This window comes from Heptranchias perlo, chromosome 30 (genome assembly GCF_035084215.1).
Source record: "Heptranchias perlo isolate sHepPer1 chromosome 30, sHepPer1.hap1, whole genome shotgun sequence".
Classification (NCBI taxonomy): Eukaryota; Metazoa; Chordata; class Chondrichthyes; order Hexanchiformes; family Hexanchidae; genus Heptranchias; species Heptranchias perlo.
Window position 1 is genome coordinate 28,109,837 of NC_090354.1, and position 27,826 is coordinate 28,137,662.

Consider the following 27,826-nt stretch of genomic DNA (forward strand, 5'->3'; position numbering starts at 1 on the left):
AATCGTCCTGTTATACACTGTTCGATGTATTATCTCCTCAGTGAATTAATGGCAATAACCAGTCCTGAGGTCCAGATCCAGTCAACTGTGGTCCTTGATTAGAACCCAGCCAGGAGGCCATTTCCTCCTGGCAATCCATCATTCTGTATATAAATCATCCAAACCCTTTCATTAAGTTACAACCTTATAATTTCCTGATTTTTAACTTTTTTTTAATGTCAGGTCTCAGTATTTTTTTGGAAAGCTGTTTGTCCTCTTGATATAAATGGAGCTCCAATGATAAATGACTCATTTTTGTTAGTGGTCCTGTTTGCAATCGCAGCCTCTGGATTTTCCAGTGATGTTTTTCTTGTGAGGATTATCTCCACTAAAGAACTGTGCAGAAAATCTTTGACCATTATTCGGCCTGGGAACCTGTTCTAAGGTTTCTTGGTCACCGATAACGCAATACTCAACGCCAGTGACACTGAAGTGAGTCAGGCACCTGTTGTGTTTATAAACACTAATTATTCCTTTGCATGAAAAGTCCTTGATCATTACAAGCAATTCAATCACTGTGCGTTCTGAAGTCCAGTTCCTTCTCTAATATCTGGATGACCCTTCAAAGAAACATAGAATTTCACAGCACTACCCATTTACTCTCATTCCACTGCCCTCTACCCAAAGACTTTTCAAATATTAATCCACCTCCCTTTTAAAAGTTATTATAAATTCTGCTTCCATGCCCTAACAACCGTCTGCGTAAAAATAAATCCTAATCTTTATCTTTGTTCTTTTCATGATGATAAATTCATGCCCTCTAGTTACTGATGCACTGCCCAGTGGACATAGGTTTTGACAAAGTAAATCAGGATTAAGCTATCATAACTTTGACCACCTCGATCAGTTCTCCTCTTAGCATTCTTTGTTCTAATGAAAAGAGCCCCAGTTTCTCTAGTCGCTACTCAAATAAAGCCTTTCATCCTTGGTATCATCTCAGTGAATCTGCTCTGTTTCTTCTCCATGGCCTTGACATCCTTCCTAAAGTAAGGCGCCCAAAACTGGACACAATACTCCAACTGCCATCTACCCAGTGATTTGTAGATTTAGCATTACCTCTTTACTTTCGTACTCTCTACCTCTATTAATAAAACCTAGGATCCCATATTCATATTTTACAGCTTCAAGTTGTCCTCTCACTTCTAAAGGTTTGTATATCCGTATCCCTAAGTCTCTCCACTCCTCTACTTTTAAAGTTTTATCATTTCATATATATATTTTCTCCTTATTTTTCCTTGCAAAATGCATCACCCTTCGTTTCTCCACATCAAATTTTATCTGACATCCATCTGCCCAATCTACTAACCTGTTTGTGTGCTCCTGAAGTTGCTTACAGTCCTTTTCGCTCCTCATTTTTGTGTCATCCGCAAATTATGATATTGTGCCTCCTATATCCAGGTCCAGAGCAATGGTCCCAACACTGACTTCTGGGAGACACCATTGTTTACCTCGCTCAAGTGGAAAAAAATGCCTAACTTCCAGTTTTCTGTCCTTTAATTAACTTTCTGTTCATGCTTTAATTTTATCAACAAGCCTCCTACGTGGTACCTTATCAAACACCTTTTGAAAATCCATATATACAACATCCACTGCATTTCTTTTATCAATGCAGTTCATCTCTCACAGAATCATACAGCACAGAAGGAGGCCATTCAGCTCATCGTGCCTGTGGCGACTCTTTGAAAGAGCTATCCAATTAGCCCCACTCCCCTGCTCTTTTCCTATTGCCCTGCAAATTTTTCTTTTTCGTTTATCCAATTCCCTTTCGAAAGTTACTATTGAATATATTTCCACCACCCTTTCAGGCAGTGCCTTCCAGATCATAACCACTCGCTCCGTAAAAAAGTTTCTCCCCATCTCGCCTCTAGTTCTTTTGCCAGTTATCTTAAATCTATGTCCTCTGGTTATCAACCTTCCTGCCAGTGGAAACAGTTTCCCCTATTTAGTCTATCAAAATCTTTCATAATTTTGAACACCTCTATTAAATCTCCCCTTAACCTTCTCTGCTCTAAGGAGAACAATCCCAGCTTCTCTACTTCCTCATCCCAGGCACCATTCTGGTATCCCAAGGCCTTGGCATCCTTCCTAAAGTGTGGTGCCCAGAATTGGACACAATACTCCAGCTGAGGCCTAACCAGTGATTTTTAAAGGTTTACCATAACTTTGTTTCTCAAGTCTGAAATAACTTTGTTAAATTTTTCAGATGTGATTTGCCTTTTACGAATTCCTGCCATATTACCTTAATTAACCCATGTCTTTCTAAGTGAATATTAACTTTATTGGATTAAAATAGGCTGCCAATATTAAAAAAAACACAAATAGCCAGACCTTCTAACTCTTATGTTGTGTATTTCCACCATGACCCACTTTTGTTTCAGATTTGAGGTATTTTTGTTTACGGAGTGACTGTTGACACCACATTGTCAGCCAATGAGTTGGAGGCAGGGGCGGGACCTGTGGTTTCAATTTAGAGTCTCCGAACTCATGACCAAAACTACAGCAAACAGAGTCTCCCGATTACAGCAGGATTATTTCTTCCACAAAATGCAGTGAGTGGAGGATAGTTAATTATGCATGTAAAATCAATCCCAGTGACTTGCAGCAGGCGTGATTGACAGGGGGAATTACCCAATCATCCCCATTCTGGCCGGGACTTGTGGTGCCTCTATGTGCAGCCTTTTATTTTTAAGAATATATTTTCTTTCCTTTAGAAATTTACACCATCCAGGGCAACTCTCACGGGAAGCCATGCACCATCCCATTTGTGTACGACAGCCAGTGGTACCATGACTGCACTAGCATCGGTCGAGAAGACGGTCACCTTTGGTGTGCAACAACAGTTGATTACGGGAAGGACGAAAGATGGGGATTTTGTCCGATAGAAAGTAAGTGAGCTTCTGTGTTTAAGAAGGTGTGAGGGGGAGGGGAATCCTTACAGATGTTTCCATGGGTTGGCACAAATGTGACCTAGAATTCAGTCTAACTTGCTGGTGTTTTTTCCACATATTTAAATTGATTGTATTTTTAAAAGTCTGTCTTTTTTTTTAAAAAAAATCACTTTTTATTTAAAAAGGTCAGAATGACACAAGGCCGAGTGGGCTCCCACAGACACGATGGGGATGAATTTGGGCCGTTTAGTGCTCGTTTTGTAGGCACTATGTGGACAACTAAGTCCCAAAAATGGCGTCCGAGATGCGTGCGCACATTTCCGACAGGAAGTGCGCAGGTCGCCATCTTGGTAAAGGTGTTTGTACGCACGCATCTAACGACCGCCGGCAGCATGCAGAGTAGGGAGATTATGACGTTAATCAGTGTGCAACACTGATTTGGAGCAGCCGGCAGCATTTTGGGACTCCCTGCTCCAGCCAGCACCCAGTCTTAACCTCGCACAACTCAACAGGACTTAGATGGCATGAAGGACCCCCACCAGCGCTATTTAAAGGGATCATGAAGTACTTACAGGTTAGTTGCTGGATTACTTATTCTGGTTGCTGGTGCAATTGTACATGTTTTTGGATGTTTCTTCTACTTGGCTAAAGTTTCAGTATTCTATAAGAGAGTGGTCTGGCTGGTCTTGCAGTATTTTAGTGGCATTTAAAATATAGAGCTGAACAAAGCTGCTTCCAGACATGGGTGGCCTGGGATTTGAACATTAACGGGAGAATGAAGAGAGGCCACGCAGAGCAGGACAAGCTGCTGGAAGAGGGGGGAGGAGGAGGAGGAGGAGCAGGAGGCCACATCCACGGAGGGTCTTCAGGGACCAATTCTCTTACCTCAACTTCACAATGACCAGTGCATCAGACATCTGCGGTTCACTAAAGAGGTTGTGACTGAAATCTGTCAACTGCTGCAGCCACAACTACAGCCGCAAAGCAGGGCAAGGACAGCATTGACTGTGGCTGTCAAGGTAACTGTGGCTCTTCATTTTTATGGCTCTGGCTCCTTTCAGGCTGCTGCTGGAGATTTAAGCAACATCTCGCAGTTCGCAGTGCACTGCAGTGTAAGGGAGGTCACTGAGGCTCTGTACACAATGAGAAACAGATTCATCTCATTCCCTCTTGCCAGAGACAAGCAGGAGGAGCGAGCACGAGGGTTTTGCTCACAATGCAGGCTTCCCCGTGGTGCAGGGTGCCATTGACTGCTCGCATACTGCCTTGCATGCTTCACATCAGAACTCGGCCATATTCATGAACAGAAAGGGATTCCACTCCCTCAAAGTGCAGCTGGTGTGTGACCACAGGCAGCACATCACGCAGGTCAGTGCCCGCTCTCCTGGCAGCAGTCATGATTCCTTCATTCTGCGGCAATCCAACGTGCCACCTATATTTCAACCAGCACGGCAAGTCGAAGGCTGGCTGCTGGGTGACAAGGGCTATCCCCTCATGAAATGGCTTATGACCTCGGTCAGGACCGCACGCACATGTGCACAGCAGGCCTGTGATGGGAGTCATGCGGCCACAAGGAACATCATCGAGCACACTATAGGCGTCCTCAAGCAACGCTTATGCTGCCTGTACCACTCTGGAGGAGCCCTGCAATACTCAGTTGAGTGGGTATCGAGATTTGTGGTAGTATACTGCATGCTGCACAACCTGGCCAATATGAGGGAACAGCCCTTGCCACCGCCTATCAGACAAGAACCTGAGGAGGAGGAGGAGGAAGGAGAGGAGGAGGAGGAGGAGGAAATGGAGGAAGAGGAAGGGAGGCTACAAGGTAGACAGGCCCTTTCTGCCAGGGCTCTACGTGATCAGATTATTAATGAGCGATACCAGTAACCTCAACTACACCTCCCCATTCACCAACAGCCCCACATTCCTTACCTTTCCTCCCTCACATGACCATCAAATCGTCCTCCTTATGATTACACATTGCTTCCTCCCTCAGCTCATCGCAGAAATAAAGGCCACCACCAAATACAAATTCAAATGTACATTTATAAATGAATACATGAAATTAAGCAAAGAAAATGAGACTATTCACCCTTGTGCATTCCCTTAGTGCCTGTCGTATGTGTGCCTTACTTTCCTATTGCTCCTACGAGGTGCATCCCCAGTGGCTGGAGCATGGGTGGTGGAAGTCTGCTGACCTCCAATGGCGGAAACTGCAGATGGCCTTGGAGGACGACCTCGAGCAGCTCTGGGCCGAGAGTGCCAGGCTTCAGACTGCAGCATCTTGGCCTGGGCTGCAGCAGTCTGGCCTGGCTGGCTGATGGGCAACAACAAGGGCACTGGTGGAGTGGCAGGGTTGGGAGCAGGAATGCTGTCATCCTGAGAGAGGACAGCAAATTCGTCTTCCAAGGCGCTATTGCCACTCCCGGGGCGGCGCCTCAGCAATCCTGGTGATCTGTAGGAGAACAGATTGCTGGAGTGCTGTGATGCCCTGGAAGCCCCGTTCCACCGTGGCACCCAGAGCCACGATAGCAGCAGTCTGAGATTCCAATGCAGCAGCCACACCTTTGATGGAAAATGTTTGTGCTGCAATGGAAGCTGTGACTTCAGTCATCAGACGTTGCATCATGGTGGGTTTCACAGGTATGCTGATGGAGGTGACCACCCATTCCACGTTGGAAAGGATGGGCTCCAAGGTCTGCGCAAAGCCCTGTGCCAAGTTGGAGCTGGACTCCTCCATGCTCCTTGACATTATGTGCAGGCTTTCTGGCAGGCTTTCCAGTGCACCAAGCATTTGGTTGTGTATGCCCATCAGCCTTCTTCTGTAGCCTGGCCCATCGAAATCATCATCTGACTCCTCTGCAGCAGTACTAGTGAGTGACCTCGCCATCCGGCAAGCTGGCACCTGTGGTATCCATTCACCCCTCCCCGGCTCCTGCACACTTGTGCCCGATGTCTCACCATGTACGGATCCCTCCTCTATCCTAGCCTCTAAACTACGCGCAGTGACGGTCTCTGAGCTGGTGGCTGTGAGTGTAAGATCGAGTGACAGTGTGTCTGCATCATCACTGTCACCTTCCTCTGACTGGGCAGGTTCCAGTTCTTGGGTATCTCAAATGACAAATGGACACGGGTTGGGTTGTGATGAGGGGAGAGGAGAAAGTAAGAAATGCATGCTTTCACCATCTGCAGCACGTGAGTCAGAAAAGATTGTGGGATGAGGGAGACGTGGGAAGCGAGAAGGAGGATTAGGCACGCAGAGACCCTCATCATCAATCCCTCCGGTACCGCCAGTGGCCACGGCCTCAACGATGGGCCTTCCAGTGATCGGAACTGTCTGCTCCATGGGGGTGAGGACGTGTAGGTGCACTTGTCCTCCTCCAGTTCTTTCTTGCTGCCTCCTGTTATGCGCCACCTTCTCCTGCAAGAAAGAAGGAAGTGTGTCAGTGAGTGTCGTAAGAACATAAGAACTAGGAGCAGGAGTAGGCCATACGGCCCCTCGAGCCTGCTCCGCCATTCAATAAGATCATGGCTGATCTGCAACCTCAACTCCACTTTCCCACCCGATCCCCATAGCCTTTGATTCCCCTAGAGTCCAAAAATCTATCAATTTCAGTTTTGAATATAAACAACTGAGCATCCACAGCCCTCTGAGGTAGAGAATTCCAAAGATTCACAACCCTCTACATGAAGAAATTCCTCCTCATCTCAGTCCCTAAATGGTCAACCCCTTATTCTGAGTCTGTGCCCCCCAGCTCTAGACTCTCCAGCCAGGGGAAACAGCCTCTCAGCGTCTACCCTATCGAGCCCGCTAAGAATTTTATACGTTTCACTGCTATTCCCTCTCATTCTTCTAAACTTCAGGGAATTTAGGCTTATTTTACTCAATCTCTCCTCATAGGATAACCCTCTCATCCCAGGAATCAGTCTAGTGAACCTTCATTGCACCGCCTCTAAGGCAAATATATCCTTCCTTAGATAAAGAGACCAAAGCTGAACACAGTACTCCAGGTGTGGTCTCACCAAAGCCCTGTACAATTGTAGCAAAACTTCCTTACTCTTGTACTCCAATTCCCTTGCAATAAAGGCCAACATACCATTTGCATTCCTAATTGCTTGCTGTACTTGCATGACAAATTTCTGTATTTCGTGTACAAGGACACCCAAATCTCTCTGAACACCAACATTTAATAGTTTCTCACCATTTAAAAAAAAAATCTGTTTTTCTATTCTTGTGAATAACCTCACATTTCCCCACATTATACTCCATCTGCCATCTACTTGCCCACTCACTTAATCTGTCTATATTCCTTTGCAGACTCTTTGTGTTCACCTCACAGCTTACTTTCCCATCTAGCTTTGTATCGTTAGCAAACTTGGATACATTATACTCGGTCTCTTCATCTAAGTCATTAATATAGATTGTAAATAGCTGAGGCCCAAGCACTGATCCTTGCGGCACCCCACTAGTTACAGCCTGCCAACCTGAGAATGATCCGTTTATTCCTACTCTCTGTTTCCTGTCCGTTAACCAATCCTCTATCCATGCTAATATATTACCCCCAACCCCATGAGCCCTTATCTTGTGTAACAACCTTTTGTGTGGCACCTTATCAAATGCCTTTTGAAAATCCAAATATACCACATCCGCTGGTTCCCCTTTATCTACCCTGCTGGTTACATCCTCAAAAAACTCTAATAAATTTGTCAAACACAATTTCCCTTTCATAAAACCATGTTGACTCTGCCTAATCGTATTATGATTTTCTAAGTGCCCTGTTACCACTTCCTTAATAATGGATTCCAGCATTTTCCCGATGACTGATGTCAGGCTAACTGGCCTGTAGTTCCCTGTTTTCTTTCTCCCTCCTCTCTTGAATAGCGGTGTCCTGCAAGATGTTTGATGTGGCTGTCATGCCAGTATATGTGACCTGTGAGTTGTGGGTGTACGGCTTGCAATGTGTGAGGGTGAAATTAAGCATTTGATTGAAAGATTGTTGTTAGGTGGGTGATGGGGGTGTAGTGCATTGAGCAGTGGATGATGCTAGTGGTGCAGTTGGTACGATATGCCACTTGAAACTTGAACTCACTCACCTTGACAACCCGTGTTAAATCATTGAACTTCTTCCTGCACTGCATCCATGTTCTTGGCGCTATGCTCCTGGCATTTTCCTCATCCATTACTTTCAACCACTGCCCCTTGAGCATATGTCTGGAGGACCTTTTGCCCCCCTGCAGATACAGGATGCCCCTCCTTCTTCCCACCTCTTGCACCAAGACCTCTTGCACCAAGGTCTCTAACGCATCATCAGAGAACCTTGGTGCACGCACTCTCCCAGGCGCAGCCATCCTTCAAACTATTAGAGTGCTAAATCACTTCTCAAATAACTCACACTGACGATCCGGATTCTTTCCCCTCAGTCTGGTTCAGTAAAAACTGAAGTCGAATACATTTTAAAGTTCAGCACAACTTTAATAGCAGGGTTCTTAGTCTGCAGCATTGATTTGGACTCCTGATAGAGTCCCTCTATGCTGGCAGAGCAAGAACAAGAAACATACAGAAATCCACACGTTTTTATACAAATCAATAGGGGTTGGAACATACTTAACGAGGGTCAACACCAATCATAAGCCGGGCATAGGTTGCCATGCGAGGTTACATTATTTCCGGCCAATCATAAATCGTCCATGTGCTGACCATGCTGCTGTTAGACATCAAAGGGGATACTTCCTCACCTTCCAACTTGGAATGTTCTTCCCTGTTCCTTCTGTTCCTTATCTCCCAACCTGGAATGTCTTTCAACTTTGGCTAAGCTCGTTACCTATATTGATCTGCCATAAACATGGAGACATTCAGACCAGTCCTTGAATCACATCAAAGACTCTACATTGCTAAGACCATGCAAACCTGCTGACTACGCAAACATATGGCCCAGCAGGAGGGCCAGGCCACCTGTACCAATCTCAGTTACTAACTAATTAACCCTTTCTAACCATTTTGCATTCTGCTTCTTTGCCACATAGGCATCTTAATATTTTACTGAAAACTGACCACGTAGGGATTCTCAACACCTCTCCTTGCAGCCACAGTGCACCTCCCCTTTAATAGATGCAGGCTGCCTTTAAGAAGCACTAGCCACTCGCGATATCGGGGCCCCCTGCTGATAACGTGTTGTCAATCAACAGTGCAGGTAGCATTGGCTGCACACAGCAATCATTTAAAACAGCAGGCAGCACGAATGTTACATGCTGCCTGCATCACAACGTTCGGGCGAGGGTTAATTACGCACCGCGATCCCAGTGCCCGTTTTCAGGGGTTATCAAATATAACCCACACAGAATCCCAGGCCCGAGTCTGGCTTCAAGTTCCCTATTTGCTATTAAGGGATTTTTAAAAAATGAACAAATAGTTTACTATTTTTCTCATTTTAAAAGTTGTTTCTCAAGTGTCAGCAGATTATTACTGAGGAAGGAAGGTTTTAAGATTAGCAAAATTGAAACATATTTAAACTGTAACATTTCATTTTATTTTTTTTTAAATGGCAGATAGGAGATTTGGATACTGTAATGTCTCTCTGTCTGTCTCTCCCGCTTTCTCTCTGTCTGTCTCTCTTTCTGTTTTTCTCTGTCTCTCTGGAATTTCTGTTTCTCTATCTGCCCTTCTCTGGAATCCCTATTCCACCTTTCTGTGCCTCCACACCATCTGTCTGTGTCTCTCTCTCTTCCCCTCTCTCTCTGCTGGGTTCAGAAAGGGATTCCTCCATGATTTCTGATCAGAACACCTTCAGATCATCTCTGACAGTTTGGCATCACTTGTAACATGAAACTTTGACCCCTCCCCCATTCTCCTGAAAGTATTAATCAGGCTGCCTGAAGCTATGTAGATTTATCATTACGCTGAAACTTAGTGATTTATAATTTACTTATCATGTAATTTTTATTATGTACAAGTCCAAATCTTACGGTGCAGCTGATTTATTTCATGCAAGGAAACCTCGAAATGAGATTACTATATTAAAGATCTGTACTGCCTGGGACATGCACCAGGTAATGACTTTACGGTGTGACGCACAAGTTCAGGAGAATCACGATCCGCCCAACCCTTGAAGGAAGATTAATGAGATCTTGCTCCTTGACCAGTTGCAGAGTTGAGAGGTCGGCAGTGTCTCTGGATGGGGATGGGGGAATTCAGCTCGGGCTCCTGCTGGAAAGTGTTTGTGTGTGTGTTTTGGATGTCACACGAGGACAGCATTAGACTTGGCCATGATGCCATCTGGTCCCAACGAGCCTGCCAACATTGGCTGTTTAGCTGCGCACATGAAGAATGGCCGATTGTGTGAGGTAGCAGAGGGCAGCTGGCATCGCTGGGCACCCGCGGGTGAGTCACTGTCTGCGGGAGAGAGCGAGGCAAGATTGGGAAAAGGGAAAAAAGGCCTTGTGCCCACCGTCACCCATAAGAGTTATGAAAGGCCATGTGTAACTTCTTATGCAACATATAAGGATAAAAATATTATTTTTGGCACTAGGTGTGCATGTGGTTAGTAAGTTACATTCAAGCCCTCATATATTCCAGTATTCACTGTAAAAAGCAAGGGGTTTGGGACCCAGACCTCCCAACACAACAGGTTGCAATGGATCCGAAATGTAGAGACGGTAAATGCTGGAAATGCACTGACAGACCGTCAGCATCTGAGAGAGACAAGACCCTTCACAGAAACCCTTTGTCACGTCTTGTACCCAACCATTGTGCGCTACCCAGAAAGAATAGCCCCGACATACTGGGATACTGTTCATGATGGGATACAACTGCTGCTGTGCTAGTTAGGAGGAGGGAAGGAAGGGAGTGGGGGGGAAGAAAGGAATGAGAAGTGTGGGGGGCAGGAAGGAAGGAGGGGGGGTGGGGGGGTGGAAGGAGGGGGGTGGGGTGGAAGGAGGGGGGTGGGGTGGAAGGAAGGAGGGGGGTGGGGTGGAAGGAAGGCGGGGGTCGGTGGGGTGGAAGGAAGGAGAGGGGGGGTGCGTGGGGTGGAAGGAAGGAGGGGGGGTGGGGGGGTGGAAGGAAGGAGAGGGGGGGTGGGGGGGTGGAAGGAAGGAGGGGGGGTGGGGGGGTGGAAGGAAGGAGAGGGGGGGTGGGTGGGGTGGAAGGAAGGAGGGGGGGTGGGGGGGTGGAAGGAAGGAGAGGGGGGGTGGGTGGGGTGGAAGGAAGGAGAGAGGGGGTGGGTGGGGTGGAAGTAAAGAAAGGGGGTGGGTGGGGTGGAAGGAAGGAGGGGAGCAGGTGGGTGGGGTGGAAGGAAGGAGAGGGGGGGTGGGGGGGGGTGGGTGGGGTGGAAGGAAGGAGGGGGCTGGGGGGGGTGGAAGGAAGGAGAGGGGGGCTGGGCGGGGTGGAAGGAAGGAGAGGGGGGGTGGGGGGGGTGGGTGGGGTGGAAGGAAGGAGGGGGCTGGGGGGGGTGGAAGGAAGGAGAGGGGTCGGGGGATGGAAGGAAGGAGAGGGGGGCTGGGCGGGGTGGAAGGAAGGAGAGGGGTCGGGGGATGGAAGGAAGGAGAGGGGGGGTGGATGGGGTGGAAGGAAGGAGAGGGGGGCTGGGCGGGGTGGAAGGAAGGAGAGGGGTCGGGGGATGGAAGGAAAGAGAAGGGGCAGGGGGAGTGGGGGGTACATGGGTGGAGTGGGGGGCTGGGGGAGGAACGAAAGCGGGGCGGGGGGTGCGGACGGTCGTTTGGGGTGTACCGTGGCTGCAGTGTATACTATCTACAGGATGCACTGCAGCAACTCGCCACGGCTTCTTTGACAGCACCTCCCAAACCCGTGAACTCCACCATCTGGAAGGCAAAGGGCAGCAGGTGCATGGGAACTCCATCACCTCCACGTTCCCCTCCAAGTCACACACTGACCCAACTTGGACATATATCGGCCATTCCTTCATCGTCGCTGGGTCGAAATCCTGGAACTCTCTACCTAACAGCACTTTCACCACCTGCAATGGTTCAAGAAGAGGGCCCACCTCCACCTCCACCTCCACCTCCTCAAGGGCGACTAGAGATGGGCAATAAATGCCGGCCTTGCCACCGACACCCAAGGCTTGAGAATAAATTTTTTAAGAAGTTGGTATCTATCTTTACTTGTTTGGTGGGTGGGGGCGGTGGTTAAGGGATTTTGATAGCTCTGCTTACAGCATAGTTTCCTCTCAAATCATTGTTCTCACTTGGAAAATATATAGTCTGTACAGTTTGTTTCTGATCTATTGTGGGGTGCTGTGGCCTTGCACGCCCTGCTAGCGTTGTACACGACTCTCAGCTCCGTGTGGTTTTACTAGTAAACCTTCTCTGCCTTTAGGTGACGACTGTGAAACGTTCTGGGACAAGGACCCGCTGACCAACAGCTGCTACCAATTCAACTTTCAGTCCACTCTCTCCTGGAGCGAAGCCCGGACCAGCTGCCAGCAGCAAAGCTCCGATCTCCTGAGCATTACTGAGCTCCACGAGCAGACCTACATCAATGGTACGGGCAGCAACGCAGGCCAGCCGTGGCTCAGCGCGTAGCACTCTCTCACCTCTGAGTCAGAAGGTCGTGGGTTCAAGCCCCACTTCAGAGACTTGAGCGCACAATCCAGGCTGACACTGCAGTGAAGCACGGAGGGAGTGCAGCACTGTCGGCGGTGCCGTCTTTAGAAAAGATTTTAAACCGAGGCCCCGTCTGCCCTCTCAGGTGGATGGAAAAGATCCCACGGATCTATTCGAAGAAGAGCAAGAGAGTTCTCCCTGGTGTCCTGTCCAATATTTATCCGTCAACAAACATCACTAAAACAGATTATCTGGTCATTTATTTAATTGCTGTTTGTGGGATCTTGCTGTGCGCAAAATGGCTGCCGTGTTTCCTACATTACAACAGTGACTACACTTCAAAAAGTACATAATTGGCTGTAAAGCGCTTTGGGAGGTCCTGAGGTTGTGAAAGGCACTATATAAATACAGTTTCTTTATTCTCTTCTTTCTTTAGCTTTCTGCAGTGTATGGACTCCATTGAATAGTTACAGGGTGGGGTTGTAATTGTCAGAATCACAAATGGAACTTGCATAGATAAAAGAAAGAATTTGCATTTATACAGCGGCCTTCAGGTCCAATGGCGCGACACAACCAGTAAATTATTTTGAAGTGCAATCACTGTAAGGAAATGCGGCAGCCAATTTGTGCACAGCAAGATCCCACAAACAGCAGTGAAATGAATGACCATTTTTGATCTGTTTTGATGAGAGGAGAATATTGCCAGGACATCAGGAGAACTTCAAATAGTGCCGTTGGATCCTTTACATCCATCTTATCAGGCAGATGAGATCGCTGTTTTGAAGCCTCATCTGAAAATCAGCACTTTCAAGAACATACCTCTCCTTTAGTCCTGCACTGAAGCACCAGCCCAGTGCTCAAGTCCTTGGAATGAGATGTGAATCCACAACCTTCTGACTCAGCGGCAAGAGAGCTACCAACTGAGCCAAATTGACACTACAAGGCAATCCTGGGTTTATTAATCCCACATCTCAATCTCTTTACAGACTTTGTACCTTTTTACTTAAGCATTCTGTTTGGTATTTCCAGCTCTTCACTGTAGCACCAAGTACCACAGTCACTGATAGACAATCAGCCATATTCCCCAATGAGTCAGGTCTGAAGGTTTTGCCCATGGAAGTATTAAACTGTGGCACTTATTTTCCCTCCTCTTTCCCTCCTCTTCCACCAAACCCCATAGCCCCTGCCGAGATGTCGGATTGCGGCCCTGAGCTAGGTGCCAGGGAGGCAGACTATCTGTGCAATAAATGCTGGAGGCTCCTCCCATGTAATAACTGTCCTGTGAGTCTTTAGACTGTGTGAGTGGCATAAACTCGTTCATTTATCGAGCACGTGAGATGCCCAAAGTAACCAGTGGGAGGATGGGAAGCGGGGGGGGGTTGGTGATATGGGGCAGAGACGGGATCAAAGCTCGAGTTTGAACCCTTGCTGCTGACGCCAATCTATTAAAAGCCTTTAATAACAAACCAACGCCTCAGCATCAGGAGGCACAGGAATAAATGGGGGGGTGGGGGGGGGAATACCAGTTTAAAAACGAAACTTCTGGCAGTCAGCGTACATTCTAGAATTTTCCGAGAAGCCCGCCCGGGAAGCAGGCTGGCTGGTCTAAGGTCAAACGGGTGATGACTCTGTACCACACAGAGCTCAACCAATCCCCATGGCTCTTATTGTAATGTCAGCACCTGCTTCTGATCAGTTGTGCCAATAGGAGGAGGGTAACTGCAGGTGAGGTTTAGGCGCCCGACCGACCCTTCTACTCTATTAATTACGGTATCTGTGCCCACAGATCTTGCTGCAATGTTTGTGCATCTTTTTAGTGTTTTCTTTTCCACACCAGGCCTCTGCTCCTCACGTGACTTGCCTTAGCTGGGACTCCCTAGGGAACGGGTTAGCCAGAGCCTCGGGGCAGCTCCTGCCAATATTTTGCCTCAACCCAAGGTGGAATGTTCCCATGTTGTGAGTCACTTCCTCTGGCAGAGGGCCGAGAGCCGAATGTGGCAGAAAACGTGGAGAATGCACCAGAGTTCAGACTCTGAGCGTCTGCAGTCTGATCCCTTGGTGCCTGGTTAACTTTTGTGCATTTTAGTTTGGAACTACTGTGGGCGGATAGTGGGGGTGTTGAGGAGATGGGAAGCGGGCATTATCGATTTGTTTTAATACTGCGTAGGAGAATCACTGACCTGAACGCAGTTGCGTCTCTTAAGTGCCGAGTTGCCACCTGTCTGATTTTCGAGTGGGCTGTAAGGAAGTTTGTGAAATGTGGACCAGTCTGTGTTTTAAAGCAGGATCACGATTTGCCGCTCGTGATGTGGGGACGTTCATTCATTACTGAGGTTTTTAATGAGTTTTTATCAGCATCAAAGTAGAACTCACGCTCTGGTCCCCGAACCCCGAACCCCAGTCAGGCACTTGTCCACAGGAAAGAAGAGAAAACTATCACTGGAGTCACTGTACCACTGGGCCTGGCCTAGTTCTAGGCCTCTTCCAATGCTGCTGGCTGGCTTCGAAGCAGCATTGGATGAGGCCTAGAACTAGGCCAGGCCCAGGGGTATGGTAGTGTAGTGGTTATGATACCAGACTAATAGTCCAGAGTACGTGAGTTCAAATCCCACCCAAGGCAGTTTGTGAATTTGAATTCAGTTTTTTAAAAATCTGGTTATAAAAAGCTGGTATCAGTAAAAGTGACCATGAAGCTATTGGATTGTCGTTAAAAACCCAACTAGTTCACTAATGTCCTTTAGGGAAGGAAACTTGCCATCCTTATCCGGCCTATACGTGACTCCAGTCCCACACCAACGTGATTGACTCTTAACTTCCATCAGAAGTGACAAGCCGCTCAGTTATTTGTATCAGACCACTGCAAAGATTATGGAAGCACCTTCACCACCACTGCGGCGGTTCAAGAAGGAGGCCTACCTCCACCTGCTCAGGGCACCGAGGAATGGGCAATAAACACCGGCCTTACCAGCAGTGCCCACGTCCTGAGAATGGATTTTAAAACGTCGCCCACTGTCTAAGGCAGTGTCTGGTGTGTGGTGCAGGGAGAGCCACTTGAGGGGGAATAAATTCAATAAAACCCTGGCGGTGTGTATTCAGGCCGAGTCTTTCAGTCTGAAGTGATGAAGCCCACAATCAGTTGAGGCTAGTCTAGGCAGAGTGCCACAGACCAGCAGTTTCACTGAGATGTTTTACATTGTGATGTGGGTTGTCTCCTTTTCTAGGTCTCCTGACCGGTTATAGTGCTACTCTGTGGATTGGCCTGAATGATTTGGACATTGATGGAGGATGGCAATGGTCTGATGGATCCCCATTGAAATATCTCAACTGGGAGAGCGGTAATCAGTTCAATAAATATTAAGTAACTCCTGATATCTCTCTCCTCACCCTCCCCCTCTGCAGCAGCTAGTCCATTCCGTGCCTTGGGATGTTTTCTATGATTAAAGGCGCTATATAAATGCAAGTTGTTGTATAAGTTCCTATGTTCACATTTATAATAGAAACTGCCCATGTAAGTATGTCATGCTGTAGTTACACCCTCCAGCCTGTGGTGGCCCTATAGCCCCGCAGGGAAACTCCAATAACTCTACTTGTCTGCTTCCCAATTTGCCTTTAGCTAAATAGAAAAACTTATCATACAAAATATAGGAATTATATAAAAATAAGCAGAGAACTCATGACTTTAGAATGGGGATTGAATTACCTCTGTGTACTCGGGTCCCATTATCCCTCGCCCTCCATCCCTGCTTCACCTGAAGACTGCACTTTGTCTTGTTTCCCTTGTGTGCACCACCAGGAGAGACTGACTAGCAGTATATTAAAAATCCTGCATATAGTGTACACTTCTTGTAAGTGTCGCACTTACTTCCTGTAACACTTTCCCCGTCACACTTAGATCAACATCCATATTGTTATGAAACAGTGTAAGCACCGACTGGCCTTGAGCAATGCCACGGGTGATGGGCTAGTGATGTTAAAAGCCTTGCCTATAACACGCATCGCCTGTTCCTCCCCTCTGTTAAGAGTCTCCTCATTTTGTGTCTACGTTTTTCACTGTTCTTTTCCTCAAAATGTACTATTTTTACACAGCGAGTGGTTTGGATCTGGAATGCACTGCCTGAGGGGGTGGTGGAGGCAGATTCAATCATGGCCTTCAAAAGGGAACTGGATAAGTACTTGAAAGGAAAACATTTGCAGGGCTACGGGGATAGGGCGAGGGAGTGGGACTAGCTGGATTGCTCTTGCATAGAGCTGTTGCGGATTCGATGGGCCGAATGGCCTCCTTCTGTGTTGTCACCTTTCTATGATTCTATTCTATACTTCTCTGCATTGAACTGCATCCGCCACCTAACTGCCCACTCCACTAACCTGTCTCCGTCCTCCTGCAGTCTCCTGCGTTCTCCCTCAGTTTACCATGTGCCCTAATCATCAGCAAACTTCAGTATCGTTCTCTTGTACCTATGTCCGAATCCTTTATATAAATGGAAACCAAAAGGTGACCAAGCGTAGATCGCTGCAGCACACCACGATCCACATCCTGTCAATCCAAGAAATATACATTCTATATCCATACAGTTACATTCTCTTTCATGCCTTTGGTCTTCATTTGTAACAAGTCTCTTATGCGGCACCTTATCAAATGCCTTCTGAAAATCCATATATACGTCCTTTGCCTTTACCTACATACTGTGATTTCCTCAAATAAAGCGGGGAGATAATTGATAAACTAATCAAATTTAGAGGTAAGTGGTGTTCCACAAGGATCGGTGCAGGGACCACTGTTGTTCACCATTTACATAAACGATTTGGACTCTGGAATCAGAAGTACAACTTCAGAATTTGTGGAAGACACTAAATTGGGGGGTACAGTTAATACTGAGGACGACTGCGACAAGATACAGGAAGACATTAATAAACTTGAAGAATGGGCGTGTAATTGGCAAATGAGTTTCAACATAGGTAAGTGTGAGGCGATACATTTTGGTAGGAATAATAAGGAGGCCGGGTGGTGCTAAGGCTGACTGTTCTCATACTACCTTCGTAGCTGAGATTTGCTATTCAGTCATACCTCCTGGATAGGGAGATGGGTCATTTTATTTGTGGTGTTGCTGGCTAATGTAGGCAGAGTGATGGAGAGAGGGAGTTACGTACATGGCCATAACACAAACCAACAGGAGGCCTGCTCTTGGCCTAGTCTAGGCCCAGGCTTAATTAAACTTCCTGACTTTGTCCTTTCGTCCCTATCGTAGACCAGCCAGCAAACTCATTGGAGGAAAACTGTGGAGTGATCCGGACAGAATCATCTGGAAGATGGCAGAACAAAGACTGTGGCATCGCCCGGCCGTACGTCTGCAAGAAGAAGCCAAAGTCCCCGGATCGTGGCACCACAGGTAGGAAAATAAACAGGGGCGCAGACTCTGGGAAATAATTGGCACATTCCAGTGATGGAAGTTTCAGCAGAAACAAACACACACTTTGTCCTGTCAGTTCCTGACAGGGTCACCAGCAGTTGTGCAGAGACTTCAGTGTCAAAAAGGAGCAAATTCTCTGCAGTTAGTTCCAAAATCTTGAGATTAGTGAGAGACCGTGTGGGTCCGGGGGCAATGGATTGAGGGGCCGGGGGCGATGGATCGGGGGGCCAAGTGGGAAATGGAGAGAAAAATGAAGAATGCAAAATAGGTTGAGAAATAAGATCAGGTGAGAGAGGTTATTGGGCCCATCCACCTCATTACTCCACAGAAATCACTGTCCCCTCTATCACAGCAACCAATCTCATCTTGGATAATTACAGTGGCCTCCTGTGAAAAGCAGCCAACGAGAATCCAAGAATCCAGAGGGGGGTTAGGGTTGTGCAGGGAAAAATTGCCTGTCGTTGAGCAGATTATAGTGGAAGAGAACAGGGAAAGAAAGAAATCTTAATAACCAGCAGTGTTAAATCATCAAACCCGGAGCCCAGGCCCAGGCCCAGGCCTGGACTGGTGCAGAGTGTTGAGATTCAAGGACCTGTTTGTAACATTGACGGATGGTAGGTCGATTCAGTAGAACTAACCTGCCCTTCAAGTAGTAACTCCTGATTGTATAGTATGTAATGAATGACAGCTAAGCTTGATTAAGAGACTGTAACTGGCTGTGCTGTAGTGCTGGTGGTTTGCGGTAGATTGTGGGACTATGTTTGATTTGACTGAAACCAGATGGCATTTTGGCAGCGCCATGACTATAAATAGGATGTCCTGAATTGACCCAGCTCACTGGAGGAGTGCTGAGCTGGAAGAGGGGTTGCAGGACCCTTGGCAAGGAGTTGTATGAAGGAAATGGTATTTGCTGCGCCAGTGTTTTACTGAGTAAGTTTTACAATCTAAGTACACTGAGCTGATCAGACTGGAAGGTTCCAGGATTGATCCCTGTTCTGTGCTGGATCAGATTACCTCAGTTGATGGAGGCACCACACCCGGGCTAGGGAAGGGAATAATCACTACTCTAGAACAAGGAGGCCCAATCTTAAAATTAGAGCTAGGCCATTCAGGAGTGAATCACAAAGGGTAGTGGAAATCTGGAATCCTCTCCCTCAAAAGGCTGTGGATGTGGGGGTCAGTTGAAATTTTCAAGGCAGAGGTTGATAAGATTTTTGTTAGGTAAGGGTATCAAGGCATATGGCGCCAAGCCGGGTAAATGGAGGTACAGATTGGTCATGATCTAAAAGAATGACAGAACAGGCCCAAGGGGCTGAATGGCCTCCCTCTGTTCTTAAGTTCCCATTCCCTGCTACATACTGTTGGATTAGAATGAGATCAGGTATGGCTGTGATTCTCTTCTGCCAATGCCAACTTTTACGTGGGATTAACCACTTGACCAGGTACTGGTGTAAATCTGTCGAATGGGACGCCACCAGGAGCCAGTTATGACGGAGAGGAGAGGGGTGGGGGGAGGAGTATGGCAGGGAGGGAAAGGGAATTGAAAAACCAATTGCCATTAATTAATTATGGTCTGGGTTCCGCTCGTGTTTCCTATGCATGGATTCCCCTAGATTAAACCAGTAGATGGATTCACATTCTGGCACAGAGTACAACTCCCTGTGAGTATGAATGGGCCTCCAGTCCAAACTAACTAGAAACAATGACGGACAGGAAAAGACCCTTTGGTCCATCCAGCCTGTCTCACACAACTGTGATACCCTGTGTACCACAATATGTAGACTCCCCACCCCACCCGAAACCATGTGATCCCCTGGGAGAGGCGAAAAACCAGATCAAAAACCCAGGCCAATTTGGGGAGAGAAAAGATCTGTGAAATTCCTCAACGCCCCCCCCCCCTGCCGCCCCAGTTTGTCTGAGCCAAGCGTCCAACAGAGGGGCTAAGTTATTCGGTTCATACGGGATTGGTTGGAGTATATTTTTGATAGGTGTGACCTTTGGAGTTAATGGCTATTTAAATTTGCTTGGTCCCAGTCATTTTGTGGAAAATATTTCTCAGGCCTGTCTGGTTCAAATTGAAGATTCCATTTGAAGCCTTCAGATGATCAAACCCATCAGATGATCTGGTCATTATCTGCTGTTTGTTGAACCTTGCTGTGTGCAAATTGGCTGCCAGGTTTCCTACATTAAAACAATGACTATACTTCAAAAAGTACTTACATCAAGTCTACAGCACAGAGACAGGCCATTCGGCCCAACTGGTCTATGCCGGCATTTATGCTCCACACGAGCCTCCTCCCACCCCTCTTCATCTAACCCTATCAGCATGTCCTTCTATTCCTTTCTCTCTCATGTACTTATCTAACTTCCGCTTAAATGTATCTAAGCTATTTGCCTCAACTTGTGGTGGCGCATTCCACATTCTAACCACTCTTTGGCTAAAGAAGTTTCTCCTGAATTCCTTATTGGATTTATTAGTGACTATTTTATATTTATGACCTCTGGTTTTGGACTTCTCACAAGTGGAAACATTTTCCCTGAGCCTACCCTATCAAACCCTTTCATTATCGTAAAGACCTCTTATCAGGTCACCGCTCGGCCTTCTCTTTCCTAGAGAGAAGAGCCCCAGCCTTTCAGCCTTTCCTGATAAGTATATCCTCTCAGTTCTGGTATCATCCTAGTGAATCTTTTTTGCACCCTCTCCGATTCCTCTATATAATATGGAGACCAGAACTGTTCACAGTACTCCAAGTGTGGTTTAACCAAGGTTCTACAAAAGTTTAACATAACTTCTCTGCTTTTCAATTCTATCCCTCTAGAAATGAACCTATTTTATGGCCTTATTAACCTGCATCGCTACTTTTAGTGATTTGTGTATCTGTACCCCGAGATCCCTTTGCTCCTCTACCCCATTCAGACTTATTATTCAAGCAGTATGTGGCCTCTTTATTCTTCCTACCATAATGCACCACCTCACACTTATCTATATTGAAATTCATTTGCCAATTCCACGCCCATTCAGCACGTTTATTAATGCCCTCTTGCATTTTGATGCATTCTTCCTTTGTATTAACTACACCCCTCAATTTGGTGTCGTCTGCAAATTTTGTGCTAATTGTACTTCCGATTCCTGAATCTAAATTATTAATGTAAATTGTGACCAACAGTGGTCCCAGCACCAATCCCTGTGGAACACCACTTCCCACCTTTTGCCAGTCTGAGTAGCAGAAAGAGCTTTGGGATGTCCTAAGATCATGAAAGGCATTATATAAATGCAAGTCTTTCTTTCTCTTTAATTTCATATCACATGACTGCATCCTTCCAAATCACCAAGGGCTCTTTACATACAAGAGTTAAAATATAAGAACCACTGAGCACCTCTTTCTAGTTGAGGAATTAACCATTTACTTTCCCATTAGATATCTGGGTCAACCGGAAGACCAAGTGCGATGTGGGCTGGCTGCCATTTCAGTGCAACTGCTACCGGCTGAACAGTGAGAAGAGGAGCTGGCAGGAATCACAGAAGAGCTGCGTGAGATCCGAGGGAAACCTGGTCAGCCTCCACAACCTGGCCGAGCTGGAATTCATCCTGACCCAGGTCAAACAGGGTAAGGCCACGTTACCCTGGACAATTAGTGACACTGGGAACAGACTAAACAAGCTGCGGCACTTTTCTCTAGAATAGAAAAGGCTGAGGGGTGACCTGATAGAGGTCTTTAAAATTCTCAAGGGGTTCGATAGGGTAGATGTAGAGATGTTTCCACTTGTGGGGGAGTCCAAAACTAGCAGTCATAAATATAATATAGTCAGTAATAAATCCAATAGGAAATTCAGGAGAAACTTCTTTACCAGAGAGTGGTTAGAATGTGGAATTCACTACCACAAGGAGTAGTCGAGGAGAATAGCATGGATGCATTTAAGGGGAAGCTAGATAAGTGCATGAGGGAGAAAGTAACAGATGGATATGCAGATAGGGTTAGATGAAGTAGGGTGGAAGTAGGTTCATGTGGAGCTTAAACACTGGCACGGACCTGTTGGTGTGAATGGCCTGTTCCTGTGCTGTAAATTCAATGTAATTCTATGTACTAATCATTGTGATAGAACCAAGTGCGAATAGCTTTAACCCACTAATGGGTGCAGTGTGTAGGTGCTGTCATGGCTGACAATGGTTAAAATCAGGAATTCCATTCATGCAGAATTGCAAACAATCATATACATGATTGCTGATCTCAGCCACAGTAACAGGGAGAAGCCAAGCAGAGTCCTGGACTTTACTGCATGGGTACGGATAGAAAATCAGAGAGAGTCAACCCGACCCATTCCATGCACCTCCCAACAGCCTATTGGAAACAGCCTAGGTGGAGATCTTGGAGGTTGCACTCCCGCCTCAGCTGGGGAATGATGAGGCAGAGCTGAAACAAACGGGAGAAAATCGGTAACATTTTAAACACACTAAACACCGGTTCTAAATTTTTCTCGCTGGAGGGGCCTTTCTCACTGGAGGGGCCTCCTCACTGGCCGGGCTGTGTTGTTAAAGGGAGGTTGCTGCCATTTTGAGGAAAGGTTCCTGAGGAGCTGCACAACCTTAACATCATGATGCTGCCATGTAGAGTAACACAAATAATGTTCATTTTTGTAAACAGGGCAATGGAATTTCCCAGTAATTCCACAAAAGCAGTGAGGCCCCATAAAACATCCAGTCCAAAACAATTTTGACTTTTGTTAAAACTCCTTTGCACCTTCCCTAATCAGCAAACCCTAAACGTATTCTGTAATCATATTCATCCAACAATATCCATTGTTGGGACTTCCTGACTGTCACAGACCTCAGAGACTCCAGTAAAACTACTGCTCGGGATTCAGTGCGTGTATCCCTCACCGTGATACTCGGGATTCAGTGCGTGTATCCCTCACCGTGATACTCGGGATTCAGTGCGTGTATCCCTCACCGTGATACTCGGGATTCAGTGCGTGTACCCCTCACCGTGATACTCGGGATTCAGTGCGTGTATCCCTCACCGTGATACTCGGGATTCGGTGCGTGTATCCCTCACCGTGATACTCGGGATTCAGTGCGTGTATCCCTCACCGCGATACTCGGGATTCAGTGTGTGTATCCCTCACCATGATACTCGGGATTCAGTGTGTGTATCCCTCACCGTGATACTCGGGATTCAGTGCGTGTATCCCTCATCGCAATACTCGGGATTCGGTGTGTATCTCTCACCGTGATACTCGGGATTCAGTGCGTGTATCCCTCACCGTGATACTCGGGATTCAGTGCGTGTATCCCTCACCGCGATACTCGGGATTCAGTGCGTGTATCCCTCACCGTGATACTCGGGATTCAGTGCGTGTATCCCTCACCGTGATACTCGGGATTCAGTGCGTGTATCCCTCACCGCGATACTCGGGATTCAGTGCGTGTATCCCTCACCGTGATATTCGGGATTCAGTGCGTGTATCCCTCACCGTGATATTCGGGATTCAGTGCGTGTATCCCTCACCGTGATACTCGGGATTCGGTGAGTGTATCCCTCACCGTGATATTCGGGATTCAGTGCGTGTATCCCTCACCGTGATATTCGGGATTCAGTGCGTGTATCCCTCACCGTGATACTCGGGATTCGGTGAGTGTATCCCTCACCGTGATATTCGGGATTCAGTGCGTGTATCCCTCACCGTGATACTCGGGATTCGGCGAGTGTATCTCTCACCGCGATACTCGGGATTCGGTGAGTGTATCTCTCACCGTGATACTCGGGATTCGGTGAGTGTATCCCTCACCGTGATATTCGGGATTCAGTGCGTGTATCCCTCACCGCGATACTCTGGATTCAGTGTATGTATTTCTCACACTCATCGAATCCCGAGTATAGTGGTGAGAGATACACTCGCTGAATCCAGAGTATTGTGATATCTCTCACCGCGATTCTCTGGATTCGGTGAGTGTATCTGTCACTGCGTTACTCTGGATTTGGTGCCTGTACCCCTCACCGCGAAGTTGGGATTCGGTGAGTGTAACTCTCACCGCGATACTCGGGATTCGGTGAGTGTAACTCTCACCGCGATACTCGGGATTCGGTGAGTGTAACTCTCACCGCGATACTCGGGATTCGGTGAGTGTATCTCTCACCGCGATACTCGGGATTCGGTGAGTGTATCTCTCACCGCGATACTCGGGATTCGGTGAGTGTATCTCTCACCGTGATACTCGGGATTCGGCGAGTGTATCTCTCACCGCGATACTCGGGATTCAGTGAGTGTAACTCTCACCGCGACACTCGGGATTCGGTGAGTGTATCTCTCACCGCGATACTCGGGATTCGGTGAGTGTATCTCTCACCGCGATACTCGGGATTAGGTGAGTGTATCTGTCACTGCGTTACTCTGGATTTGGTGCCTGTACCCCTCACCGCGAAGTTGGGATTCGGTGAGTGTATCTCTCACCGCGATACTCTGGATTCGGTGAGTGTATCTCTCACCGCGATACTCGGGATTCGGTGAGTGTAATTCTCACCGCGATACTCGGGATTTGGTGAGTGTATCTCTCACCGCGATACTCGGGATTCGGTGAGTGTAATTCTCACCGCGATATTCTGGATTCGGCGAGTGTAATTCTCACCGCGATACTCGGGATTCGGTGAGTGTATCTCTCACCGCGATACTCGGGATTCGGCGAGTGTATCTCTCACAGCGATACTCGGGATTCGGTGAGTGTAACTCTCACCGCGACACTCTGGATTCGGTGAGTGTAACTCTCACCGCGACACTCTGGATTCGGTGAGTGTATCTCTCACCGCGATACTCGGGATTCGGTGAGTGTATCTCTCACCGCGATACTCGGGATTCGGTGAGTGTATCTCTCACCGCGATACTCGGGATTCGGCGAGTGTATCTCTCACCGCGATACTCGGGATTCGGTGAGTGTATCTCTCACCGTGATACTCGGGATTCGGTGAGTGTATCCCTCACCGTGATATTCGGGATTCAGTGCGTGTATCCCTCACCGCGATACTCGGGATTCAGTGTATGTATTTCTCACACTCATCGAATCCCGAGTATAGTGGTGAGAGATACACTCGCTGAATCCAGAGTATTGCGATATCTCTCACCGCGATTCTCTGGATTCGGTGAGTGTATCTGTCACTGCGTTACTCTGGATTTGGTGCCTGTACCCCTCACCGCGAAGTTGGGATTCGGTGAGTGTATCTCTCACCGCGATACTCGGGATTCGGTGAGTGTAACTCTCACCGCGATACTCGGGATTCGGTGAGTGTATCTCTCACCGCGATACTCGGGATTCGGTGAGTGTAACTCTCACCGTGATACTTGGGATTCGGTGAGTGTATCTCTCACCGCGATACTTGGGATTCGGTGAGTGTATCTCTCACCGCGATACTTGGGATTCGGAGCGTGTAACCCTCACCGCGATACTCGGGATTCTGTGTATGTATCCCTCACCGCGATACTCGGGATTCGGTGAGTGTATCTCTCACCGTGATGTTGGGATTCGGTGCGTGTATCCCTCACCGTGATACTCGGGATTCGGTGCGTGTATCCCTCACCGTGATACTCTGGATTCGGTGAGTGTATCCCTCACCGCGATACTCGGGATTCGGTGCGTGTATCTCTCACCGCGATACTCGGGATTCTGTGTATGTATCTCTCACCGTGATGTTGGGATTCGGTGCGTGTATCTCTCACTGCGATACTCGGGATTCTGTGCTGACTGCATGCCAGCAGACACTGGGAGGTGCTGTATAATGTAATGAACTCAGCTTGTGTCCATATACAGCTGACACCCAGGGCTGTCCTGACCTATGGTGCTGGCTGGGAGGGGCTGGTCGCCTCCCCCATTCTGTTTGATTCTCAGCCTCCCCCCCCGCACCCCAATCACTGCGCGAGGGAGACCAGGGCTCTCTTCACAGGGTCAAAAGATAAATCAGGGAGCGTCACAAGAGCTACTCTCTCAATGATGGTTTGCGGCTAGATTCATCTATTGATGGTTGAGGCTGCTGTTTTCCTAATTGGAGGGAGAGATTTAAACTGGAAATGAATACTTGACTGTTCTACTCCGCTACATTTATATCTGCTAACGGATTGTATAACAGGCACAATGTATTTCATAGATTCTTGTATCCTTGCGTCACAACCCTACAGTTAAGAACATTGAAACATAAGAAATAGGAGCAGAAGTAGGTCATAAGGCCCCTCGAGCCTTCTCCGCATTCAGTCAGATCATGGCTGATCTTCAACCTCAACTCCACTTTCCCGCCCGATCCCCATATCCCTTGATTCCCCTAGGGTCCAAAAATCTATCGATCTCAGCCTTGAATATACTCAACGACTGAGCATCCACAGCCCGCTGGGGTAGAGAATTCCAAAGATTCGCAACCCTCTGAGTGAAGAAATGCCTCCTCATCTCAGTCCTAAATGGCAGACCCCTTATCCTGCAACTATGCCCCCTAGTTCTCGACTCTCCAACCAGGGGAAACAACCTCTTACTATCTACCCTGTCAAGCCCCCTCAGAATCTTATGTTTCAATGAGATCACCTCTCATTCTTCTAAACTCCAGAGTATAGGCCCATTCTACTCAATCTCTCCTCATAGGACAACCCTCTCATCCCAGGAATCAATCTAGTGAACCATTGTTGCACCCCCTCTAAGGCAAGTATATCCTTCCTTAGATAAGGAGATCAAAACTGTACGATGTACTCCAGGTGAGGTCTCACCAAAGCTCTGTACAATTGTAGTAAGACTTCCTTACTCTTTTACTCCAAACCCCTTGCAATAAAGGCCAACATTCCATTTGCTTTCCTAATTGCTTGCTGCACCTGCACACTAACTTTTTGTGTTTCTTGTATGAAGACACCCAAATCTCTCTGAACACCAACATTTAATAGTTTCTCATCATTTAAAAAATATTCTGTTTTTCTATTCTTCCTGCCAATGTAAATAACCTCACATTTCCCCACATTATACTCCATCTGCCACCTTCTTGCCCACTCACTTAACCTGTCTATATCCCTTTGCAGACTCTTTGTGTCCTCCTCACAGCTGCATTCGCGACCAATACCAATATGTCTAATCACCCCCTTCTCACCCGCCCACAGCAACGTCTCTCCCAGCTTCTCCAACCCCTTCCCCCCCCCCAAGCAAGAATAAGAACGTAGGAACAGGAGTAGGCCGTAACACCCCTCGAGCCTGTTCTTCCATTCAGTTAGATCATGACTGATCTGAATTTTAACTCCAGCTACCCGCATTGGTTCCACATCCCTTAATAGCCTTGCCTAACAAAAATCTATCAATCTCAGTTTTGAAATTTTCAGTTGACCCCCAGCCTCAGCAGCTTTTTGGGGAAGAGAGTTCCAGGTTTCCACTACTCTGTGTGAAGAAGTGCTTCCTGACATGAATTGGATAGGCTGGGGTTGTTTCCTTTGGAACAGAGGAGGCTGAGGGGAGATTTAATTAAGGTATATAAAATTATGAGGGGCCCAGATAGAATGGATAGGAAGGACCTATTTCCCTTAGCAGAGAGGCCAATAACCAGGGGGCATAGATTTAAAGTAGTTAGTAGAAGGATTAGAGGGGAGTTGAGGAGAAATTTTTTCATCTAGAGGGTGGTGGGGGTCTGGAACTCACTGCCTGAGGGTTTCTGCCTCTACCACCCTTTCAGGCAGTCACCTTTAAAAAGTAGTTGGATGTGCACTTGAAGTGTTGTAACCTACAAGGCTTTGGACCAAGAGCTGGAAAGTGGGATTAGGCTGGATAGCTCTTTTTCGGCCGGCACAGACACGATGGGCCGAATAGCCTCCTTCTGTGCTGTAAATTTCTATGACTCGATGATTCTATGACCCTCAAGCAGCCTAGCTCTAATATTAATGTTATGCCCCCTTTGAAAGACACTAGCTATCAAACCCTCGAGCCCCCCC

The 27,826-nt window shown here is 47.3% G+C and overlaps 1 protein-coding gene across 1 annotated transcript in view; it reads left to right on the forward strand.

The window, feature by feature from the left end:
• The window catches only part of mrc2 (mannose receptor, C-type 2), a 252,001-nt gene that overhangs the window by 70,861 nt on the left and 153,314 nt on the right, over positions 1-27,826 (forward strand). The window contains exons 3-7 of the mRNA XM_067969113.1: positions 2,751-2,924; positions 12,256-12,420; positions 15,704-15,817; positions 17,729-17,869; positions 21,310-21,498. Coding sequence (XP_067825214.1) covers positions 2,751-2,924; positions 12,256-12,420; positions 15,704-15,817; positions 17,729-17,869; positions 21,310-21,498 — 783 coding nt within the window. The remainder of the gene's footprint in view (positions 1-2,750; positions 2,925-12,255; positions 12,421-15,703; positions 15,818-17,728; positions 17,870-21,309; positions 21,499-27,826) is intronic.